This window comes from Triticum aestivum, chromosome 4A (genome assembly GCF_018294505.1).
Source record: "Triticum aestivum cultivar Chinese Spring chromosome 4A, IWGSC CS RefSeq v2.1, whole genome shotgun sequence".
In the NCBI taxonomy this organism is placed as follows: domain Eukaryota; kingdom Viridiplantae; phylum Streptophyta; class Magnoliopsida; order Poales; family Poaceae; genus Triticum; species Triticum aestivum.
Genome location: NC_057803.1, coordinates 112,678,366 through 112,688,768, shown reverse-complemented (window position 1 = coordinate 112,688,768; position 10,403 = coordinate 112,678,366). Strand labels below are relative to the sequence as shown.

The 10,403-nt window shown below is 46.2% G+C and overlaps 2 protein-coding genes across 2 annotated transcripts; both read right to left on the bottom strand.

The window, feature by feature from the left end:
• Positions 1–4,765: 4,765 nt before the first annotated feature.
• LOC123085476 (organelle RRM domain-containing protein 6, chloroplastic) lies at positions 4,766–8,911 on the bottom strand. The gene is made up of 4 exons (XM_044507110.1): positions 8,691–8,911; positions 6,934–7,002; positions 6,677–6,783; positions 4,766–5,134 (listed from the first exon to the last, which is right to left on the bottom strand). Exons 1-4 carry the CDS (start codon positions 8,770–8,772, stop codon positions 5,078–5,080), a joined length of 315 nt encoding a protein of 104 aa, XP_044363045.1. The 5' UTR covers positions 8,773–8,911; the 3' UTR covers positions 4,766–5,077.
• LOC123085475 (histone H2B.1-like) lies at positions 8,869–9,593 on the bottom strand. Its single transcript, XM_044507109.1, has one exon. The coding sequence runs from the start codon at positions 9,500–9,502 to the stop codon at positions 9,053–9,055; it is 450 nt and encodes a 149-aa protein (XP_044363044.1). The 5' UTR covers positions 9,503–9,593; the 3' UTR covers positions 8,869–9,052.
• Between the last annotated feature and the right edge of the window lie 810 nt (positions 9,594–10,403).

Here is a 10,403-nt window from a genome sequence, read left to right as displayed (position 1 = left end):
TCTATTAAAGGCGGCGGTGCTGCAAGTTGGTGCAGTTCACGATTGTTACAGATATTTCTGAAATTTGAAGGCCTCTGACTATCGATCCTCATGTTCTTTTCAGTCTGCCGTGAAAATTCAGATGGCGATCTCAGCCATGTTGAAATTTAACACTCTCATTCTCAGCTATTCCCTCTATTCCAAAATAGATGACCCACTTTTATACTAACTTTAGTACAAAGTTGAGTCATCTATTTTGAATAGTACATAGTTACGGAAACACTATTTTGGGGATTTTCTTGTGCTTTTGCTTCCCTTTCCCCTCCTACATGTTCGTTGTGTATCATTTTCATATTCTCTACGTATGTATGGGTATCTTACACAGGGCAGCCGTCCTGGACAAGCCGACCGCTGCTCGTTGCAATCTCACCAAGTTTATTACCTTGGGATCTGTAGCGAAAGCTATTCTAGTTAGGCATGTATCTACACCCTATATGAAAAAAATACAAAAAAAATCAGAAGTCTTTTTAGAATAAACTTGACTTTCTTTTGCACTAGTATATAATTTTTCATGACTAAAAAACAGTGTTGACTTCAGGGAAAAAATATTTGCCATTATAGTTCACTATTCACACTATTTTGGCCGAAAATTTGTTTTGTTAAGAAGGGTTTTTCTTTTTGTGGAATTTTTCTTACAAGTACAATGAAAGGTAGCTTTATTTCAAAAATATATTTCAGAAAATTTTGATTTTTTATTTAATTATTTTTTTCATATATAATGTAGATAAACCCAAAAACCAAACGTATAGGATGACTGCATGGGCTAGTAGGGCTATTTTGGTTAAATCGTACCATGGCCCACATTGGTTAAATCAGTTGTTAACAAGAGTAAACACAGTCTGCAGCACTGTTCGTGTTGTTGCGACAGCATGGCTGCTTCTGCCATGGCGGCCCTGTTGTAACATGGGCAGTGATGCAATGGTGGTGTTTCTGTCGGACGAGGTCTGCTGCGACGGGCAGGAGGGGGGTTCGAGTGCTTCGACGACAAGGCGTTGCGATGGCAGCGGCACTAGTGTAGCAAGCTCACGGGCTAGCAACATCATCCGCGCCAGCGCTGCATACAAGGTCGGATACTACAATGCAACACGCATGGGGGGTCTAGCTTCGCTAGAGAGGACAATTGCACGGCAGAGGTCTAGAATTATATGGCTCCAGGATGGTGACGCTAGCTCCAAACTGTTCTACCTCGTGGCCAACGGTAGAAAAGTTAAGAATTTCATCCCTGCTCTCTCACATGAGGGAAACCTGATCGCGGATCAAATTGGCAAGGAACGCATCTTCTACGATACTTACAAGGAGTTGTTGGGTACGATCACTGTCCGCGAGCACACTTTGGACCTAGACTTTCTAGGCATCACACCCTTGAACTTGGAGGATCAGACCATGATATTTACAGAGGAGGAGGTGTGGGCAACCATCAAGGAGATGCCCTCGGACCGTGCCCCGGGTCCGGACGGATTTATTGGTATTTTCTTCCAGAAAGCTTGGAGCATCATCAGGGATGATATTATGGCAGTGATTCACAAGATCTTCATGGATAATGGGCATGGCTTTGGCCCGCTCAACCAGACCTTGATTACTCTCATTCCCAAGAGGCCGGACGCCTGCCACGTTGGAGACTTCAGACCCATAACGTTGGTGCACAGTTTGCCCAAAATCTGCTCGAAACTTCTGTCCAAAAGGCTATGCCCTCGCATGTGTGAACTTGTGCAAGCAAACCAATCGGCTTTCATAAAAGGGAGAAACTTGCATGACAACTTCGTGCTAGTTCGACAAGTGGCCAGATCCCTTCACCGTAGGAAGGCCAAGGGAGTTATGCTTAAGTTGGACATATCTCGTGCTTTCGACATCATAGCATGGCCCTTCCTTTTTGAAGTTCTCGGGGCCAAGGGATTCCCTGATCTTTGGCTTTCATGGATTGCAACCCTACTCACCACAGCTTCGTCTAGAGTGGTAGTAAATGGATATGCTGGGCCGAAATTCATGCATGCCCAAGGCCTCAAACAAGGCGATCCGATCTCTCCCCTTCTCTTTGTCATCGCCATGGATGTCCTGACATCGATCGTGTCTAAAGGCCAGGAGATGGGAGTCCTCAGTACGATGCCAGGCTGCTCCTCGATGCAAAGAATCTCGATATATGTTGATGATGTGGTGATATTTATCCGGCCTTCTCTGCCTGATCTCCGGTTCGTCAAAGAGGCCATGCTCATCTTTGGGACAGCATCGGGACTAAAAATTAACTTTGCTAAACCTGCGGCAATTCTAATCCGCGAGGAGGAGGGAGACAAGGAACTTGTAGCAGCAGCCCTACCATGGAAGATGGACAAATTCCCATGCAAATACCTCGGGCTGCAGCTATCTATTTGGCAACTAACTCGAGCGGAGTGGCAACCGATCGTGGACAACGTTTTGAACTTCCTCCCTGGATGGCAACGAGGACTTATTACTCGCGCGGGCTGGCTGGTTCTCGTTCATGACGTCGTTATGGCTAGGCCGACGCATCATCTTCTTATGGCAGATGCACCAAAATGGGTTGTTGAGTGTGTGAACAAGAGATGTCGAGCCTTCTTCTGGGAAGGAACATAGCAGATTCATGGAGGGCAGTACTTAGTCTCTTGGCAAAAGGTATGTAGACCTAAAGAGCTCGGCGGCCTCGGCATCATGGACCTAAAGAGACACGATCTAGCTTTAAGACTGCGCTGGGAGTGGATGCGACGCACCGATCCTTCTAAACCATGGCACGGTCTGCCGATGACTTGCGACCCGCAAGTTCAGATAGCTTTCGACAGCTTGGTGCATTGGAGATTAGGATCTGGGGATAAGGTGCTATTTTGGAAGGACAGATGGATCGATGGGGCCTCGATCGATGATATTGCACCTGATGTCAAGAAACGGATTCGCACCCAAACCGTCAACAAGAGATTGGTGAAGGATGGATTGCTGAATCATAGATGGGCATCGGACATAGCAGGAGAGTTGTCCACTGATGGCCTAATCCAGCTGATCCGACTTTGGGAGATCATGTTGAACACGCAGCTCATCCCCAACCAGCAAGATGAGGCGATCTGGCCATGGAACGAACGCGGAGTCTACACTTCTGCTTCGGCTTATAAGATGCTCTTCATGGGAGCAATTAAGGCCACTTTTGCTTGCTGGATCTGGAAGTGCTGGGCGCCTTTACCCATCAAAATCTTCATGTGGCTATCTTTGCAATACCGTGTCTGGACTTCTGACCGTAGGCTGCGACATGGTCTGCAAGAACAAACTTCATCTTGCTTTCTTTGCGACCAAGAGGAGGACAACGTAGACCACATTATGACTCAATGTGACTACTCTAAGCAAGTATGGTTCACGACCTTCTCCAGGAGGAGGATAGATACACTACTCATACCCGATGGCAACAACACTCTGGAGACTTGGTGGGGTGCTGCTCGCAAACACATCCACAAAACACACCGCCATGCTTTCGACTCACTTGTGAGCCTAGTTTGCTGGAGCATATGGAAACAAAGAAACAACCGAGTGTTCCGCGATAATTCCAGTTGGATGAGTGCCATGGAGCTAGTCACAAGGATCTTCGAAGAGCTACATTTGTGGACGCTCGCAGGAGGAAAAGGAGTTAGCGTGTGGTGTGAGTAGTAGTGTGAGATAGCAGGAGTAGGAGTGGAGTGTCCTTCATGCCTCAGACGACTTGTGGCTTTGATGCATCTAAACTCTTGTACATACGCTTTCTATCTTCTATCAAGCTATGGTGCGCAATTTGCGTACTCTCGAAAAAAACACGCATTGGGGGTGGCATTGAGCTAGGTCATGCTGCAACAGGCCGTCGGAGCTCCTGGTGCTGCACCAGGCGAAACTAAGTAAATCGATTCTCCCTCCCCCCCCCTCCCCCCCCCCCCCCCCCCAACCATTCTAATCTCCCAAGTGCACCCGCCTTTCAAACAAATCCCTCGTGACATGACATGCAAAAAAAATTCATGGACTTGATTGTAGTTGCGTCTTTAGAGCAACTCTAGCAAAGTCATTATATCTCCAATCGCCATATGAGATGTGGAAGGCGCTCCATTACACTTCGGGTTTTGGAGACAGGGCGTTGAGCTCAGCCAGTGTTGCAATAGGCCGTCGAAACTCCGTGGTGCTGCAACAGGCGAAACTAAGTAAATCGTCTCTTTCTCTGCCCCCCCCCCCCCCCCCTCCTCTCCTCTCTCTCCCCCTCTCTCTCTCTCTCAACCATTCCGATCTCCCAAGCACGCCGCCTTTCAAACAAATCTGACGTCCCGTGACGGTAGGCAAAATTTTCCATGGACTTGATTGTAGTTGTGTCTTTAGAGCAACTCTAGTAGAGTCATCATATCTCCGATCGCCATATGGGATACGGAGCGAGCTCCATTACACTCCAGGTTTTGGAGACACTTTTCAGTTGCCCACCCAACTCTCAACAAAATTCAAACGAAGCCAAAGCGCCAAATGTCTCCCCCAAACGGAAGTTCGGCTAATATTTTCTAAGTGCTTAACAACTACCCGAGTTCCTTCTGCTGTTACCAGAGCAGTCAATCACCAACGTGGCGGAAGGTTTTACAAGCATACAAAACGAAGCAAAAGACAGCAAAAAAGCTGATACTGGAGCACTAGAACTGTACAGTTGCCCTGGTGCAGTTGTGGCATGTGCTCGCCCAATGAAAGCTGAGCAATCAGAGTCAAGGCAGAGATGAAGACCTTGAGCTTATTGAAACCAGATTTGACTGTAATAACCGTACTTCAGTTCACATTACTCCGGCGTGCTGAATTTAAGTACCAACACAAACAAATTTAGCTTACACAGTTCCGCTTTGTAGCAAATGAATATGTTCATGAAACATAACTGCTTCTAGCAACAACAACAAAAAAACAGATGGCTGTTTGGATAACATGGTAGGCATGCCGTCACTATTCGGTCCTGTTCTTGATAGCAAGATGCAAAGAGAGAAGTGCCTTCGGCGGTTCGGCCCAAAGACACATGTAGTTCAGCAACGGTGCAAATAAAAATCTGACCTATTGACTATCCGGTGCCGTGTTCCTTTGCCATCTCTGCAAAAATCAGTCTGCCGCGTAGAATCTGAAAAAAAAATCAGTTTAGAAATTTAAAGTCCAAGCAAACGGTGCTGCAAACACACCAAATCAGGTAATATTGAAGCCGATGCCGGTTAGCATCATGCTCGAACAATGAAATTTGCACACGGTTGTCATTACAACAAATGGCTTTCACTGCTCAAATCCAAATAGTTTGGAGTGAGATGATGGTAATGTCAAGATAAAAGCATCACCTAATGGAAAAATGACAAGATCCAAGATGGCTGTCAATTTGGCAAATGTAAAGACAAGAATCTGAACACTGAACAGAGCAATTCCTGACTATTCTGATGCTATTTCCAAGAAAATGTGTTCCTCACAATTGCATCGAAAAGATAAACTACCTAATTTACAGCATTTCCTGACTTGGTCACAAAAGGCCTAAAAAAATGCATTTTAGTAGCGAATGGTAGAAACCAGTCTACGACACTACTTAAAACACCTTTGATTATGACTTTCGTGGTCTGTTCACATAGTAAGTTTGCAAACTCGTGTTGTGGTTATACATGGGGTGTAATTTCTACAACTAAGGCTCTAGAGATGGCCACTTCTCTCTTTGGAGAATTCTCCAGGTAAATGCCTTGTCTAATGCAGTTCTTAGTTTAAGTGCCTATGAATAGAAAGCGGTAAAATGTAGCGACAAAACAGCTGAGGGAAATTGCGCCACTTAATATGTGAAATAGTAGATGAAAAGACAAAATAACCATGAATCACAAAACAAGTTAGTTTAACCAAATCTACCTGAAAAGGCGTTCTCACTAGTCAACAGAGAAAAACCAACGCATGCTTCATGTGAATAAACTAGAAAATGCTTTAGATAAAGAGCCAACTCTGTTACAACAAGAATGTATTAACCTTACATTATGTTGAAAACATTGTTAACAAGAGTAAACACAGAAACATGGCTTCTACCAGTCGACCTGACTGGTGGACCGACGTGGCCCAAATGCTGTATGTACACTTCTTGTCATCATTGGAAGATGGAAGATGGTAAAGGAAGACTGACATAAGACCACTGTACATATTTAGTGAATTTAGAAATAATGTAGGTACCTCTTAACACATTGCAGGTCTAATTATTTTGTTACAGAAGTCAATACCCTTAAGCAGTATTCAGAAGAATGACCTATGGTTTTCTTGAGTACACCAGCATTGTCAGTTTTGGCGACAAATGACTAAACATGAGAGATTAGTTTTTTTTTTTATGAATGACCTCAAAGGTCCTGGTTATTTGATAAAAGCAATGTCACCAAGAGTTGTGGTTTATCACATTATCCCTAAGGTGTGTTTCTGTGCACTTTACTCTATTAACAAGGTGTCTTCACAAGGTAGTTTCAGTTGACAAAGGAAGGAGTATCAGCAGCAAAGAGTTATGGCTCCATTTTTTTCTCCAGTGGAACTTCAGCAGAGTTTCCTCTAGGGTAAATGGCAACCATGAATTCTCAGTTTATAAAATTATCAATGTGTCAGCACCAGCAAATGATGTTTGAAGGTTACACCCAAGATAGTAGGTGAGCAGTGTGCATACCCTTCCATCCATTGCCTTGATAGCTTTCTGTGCCTCCTCTTGTGATGAATATCTTACAAAACCAAATCCCTTCAGCCTTCCAGTTTGGTTGTCTCTCACTAACCGAACTATATTTGATAGAAACAGATAGCAGCATTAAACCAAAATATTTCCATGCAACTAACATAATAAGAACTTCAAGTATCAATAGGAAACAATGACAAAGATTTACAATTCCATGTGGCAGCGTCACACAAGTTCAAAAATGGCATAGATACCTTCCTCAATGGCGCCAAATGGTGAGAAGACCTTTTTAAATTCTTCCTCCGTTGTGTAAAATGATAACCCTGACAAAAGAATCTAGAAGGATGAATAAATGTTACATGTTATATCTGCATTTACAGATTTAAAAGGCAGCAATGAGTTAAATTCTTGGCGCATAATTCCCTGTGAGCAGAATATGTAGAAAAACATTTCATAAATGGTACTCCCTCTGTTCCAAAATATACGACGTTTTTTGACACTATGACAGCGTCAAAAAACGTCTTATACTCCCTCCGTTCCGAATTACTTGTCTTAGATTTGTCTAGATACGGAGGTATCTAGCACTAAAATGAGTCTAGATACATCCGTATCTAGACAAATCCAAGACAAGTAATTCGGAACGGAGGGAGTATTTTGGTACAGATGGGGTCGAACATATATGGTGATCTTACAAATTAATATGAAGAGGCAAACTGCATCACTATCACTATCTTTGTTGTGTATGTGTATCTCAGGTCCATGTCAACAATGTGCACCCCTCAACCACAACAATTTGCAGCAAGACAAACTAGAGATGAAAACTAAAATTGTCCATCGCAAACATTTCGTCCAAGATGATAAAGTGCCCCCCAAGTAGAATAGATACCAAATTTCAGGTGCTAAAATGGCAACAAGTTTTTGGCAGAAGCAACTTGCGGCTACAAATTGTACTAGCCATAGAGCAACAATTAGTTTTCATCGACACACATAATCAGTCGGCATGTGTGAAACATCGTCAGCACTAGAACAAGGAAAAGATAACGTTAGGCAAACCCATCCAGCCCGTGATAAAGTTCTCAAAAGATGGTATGAAGCATCCGTGGTGTTGCTATGTAACTGTCAAAGGAATCATATTCTAAAGCTCCTATATCAGTAGCAGGCTCGAAACATTCCCTGGCATGCTAAGGCCTCATTCGGTTTGAAGGATTTTTGTAGGAAAAACATAGGAACAAGGAGTCCGGAGGAAATTTTCCTATATATGCATTCGGTGTGTAGGAAATGCGTACAGGAATTTCATAGGAATACTACTCATTTCCAGTGTTTTTGGAGAAAACTACACATCCACTCAGGCCTGCTTTGGTTTGGAGGAATTTCATAGGAATTCTAGAGGATAGGATTTTTTTCTTTAGAGCACTTTGGTTCATAGGAATAGATTTCTATTCCTACATAGGATTGATTTCTATCCTTCACATTTCATAGGAAAATAAAAATGAGCCTAGACTCAATGAAAAAATTCCTTTGGTGTCAACCAAATGACATCTCGTTTCCTATTCCTACTCATAGGATTTGAGATACATGTCATCTCATTTCTTACAAAATTCTTATTCCTACGATAATCCTATCCTATGAACCAAAAGAGGCCTCAAAGCTCATTTTGCGCGTAGGAACGAGGCAAGTCAAATCCTTAGGATGGCAAGTGTCATCCTATCAAATTTCTATACTACTAATTCTTACGTTTTGATTTCCTCCAAACCGAATGAGCCCTAAAGCTGATGTTCATGTTCATAAGGAAAAAAGGAAAGCAAAGGAGACCGGCACCACACCAACCAGTGCTCAATCCATCCACACCCAAACAACCCCAGTCATGGGCGAACAACACTCGAGCATGAACCAGAGGTCGCAGACAATAATCATCACCATACCTAATCACGCAGCACCAATTCATCGCATACAAGTGCCAAGCATTTATGCAAGCACAGGAACGGGGAGAAAACAGAGGACGATTGCTTACTGCTCACAAATATCTCGGTGCTGAAGCCATGGGAACCCAGGTGCCGAGAGGCCAAACGCATCAGCGTCCCTCCTCGAAACATCACCGGCAGCAGTGGCGGCGGCGGCAGCTCGAGCACCCAGCTCCTCAAACCCTAGATCCCCGATTATTTTGGCAGAATGACGCAACAGCTAGCAGATTGAGAAGTCACACACAACCTCTTCCATTAATTGAAATCAAAGCCGTCCATCACAACCTGACACGATTTACAAAGCAGGCGCGCTACCTACCTATAACGATACACATGGACACGACCGACGGCGACACAAAAGCTACTAGAAGAGAACACGGGGACGGAACCCTAGAGACACCGCGACGGAACCCTAGTTGCTGGTGAACTTGGTGACGGCCTTGGTGCCCTCGGAGACGGCGTGCTTGGCGAGCTCGCCGGGGAGGACGAGGCGGACGGAGGTCTGGATCTCCCTGGACGTGATGGTGGGCTTCTTGTTGTACCTGGCCAGCTTGGCCGCCTCGCCGGCGAGCTTCTCGAAGATGTCGTTGATGAAGGAGTTCATGATGGACATGGCCTTGGAGGAGATGCCGATGTCCGGGTGCACCTGCTTGAGCACCTTGAAGATGTAGATCTTGTAGGTCTCGACGCTCTTCTTGTTCTTCTTGCGGCCCTTCTTGTCGCCGCCCTCCTTGGCGGACTTGGACGCCGGCAGCCGCTTCTCCGCCTTGGGCTTCTTGCCGGCGGGGGTCTTCTCGGCCTTCTCGGCGACCTCGGCGGCCGGCTTCTTCTCCGCGGGCTTCTTCTCGGCCTTGGGCGCCATCGATCGGGATGGAGCTTGAGGTGTCGGGCTGGTGTGGAGGGAAATGGGCGAGTTGTTGCGAGGGAGACTTTTCTTTGGTGTGTTGTGGTGGAGCGGGGGAGGGGATTAATATAGAGGCGCGCGGTGGGAGGGGATTGGTGGAGAGGGGCGGGGCGGGGATCCGTGAGGTGGCACTTGTGTAGGCCATCGGATCCCGGGAGCGGGCTGTGCACGGTGGAGATGGGCGTGCCTTAATTTCCCGCAGGCTCGCATGGTTTCCAAACTCGGAAGGGGCGGGGTGACAAAATTGATGGCGGCCTCGCTCGTCGTATTTTTGCTTTCTTTCTGTTTTCTAAACGCACCCCTAAGCTATAGCTTTTTAGCAATTCCAACCGAACGACCAAACTGACCCGCGTTTTGTTTGTTTTTTATTTGTTTGGGTCGCTCGTCCGTTCGTCTGTGTTTCCTTTTTTATCTGGGTCCGTTGATCCGTCTAACGGGGTCGGCATTCTGTCGAACGCCTACTGGTGGCTCAGTCTTTCCTTGAACTGCCCCGAGCTCCCGCGCTCACAGCCCTACCTGGTCGAGCCCCGTGCCGGCAACGAAGCCACCTTGCTTGCGCGCTCGCGTGCTCCCAACGCCGTCCACTCGAGCTAGACCAGACTAAAGCACCTTTGCGACGTGGAGGAGCGGCTGGGTACGGATGTACGCGCCGCAGCCAGACCAAGGCTCATCCTCAAGTGTGGACGACGTCGTAGACCGCACCATGGCGAGTGTGGAGGCTCCTGACCGGCACCTGCGCCGCGGCCCCCACGTCCTCCTGGAAGCACCGCGAGCCAACCAAGTCTTCGTGGAGCCTCGGCGTCGTGTGCCTCGAGCGGCAGGCCGGCCATGACCATCCGCCGGTGGTGCGCGTGGTGGT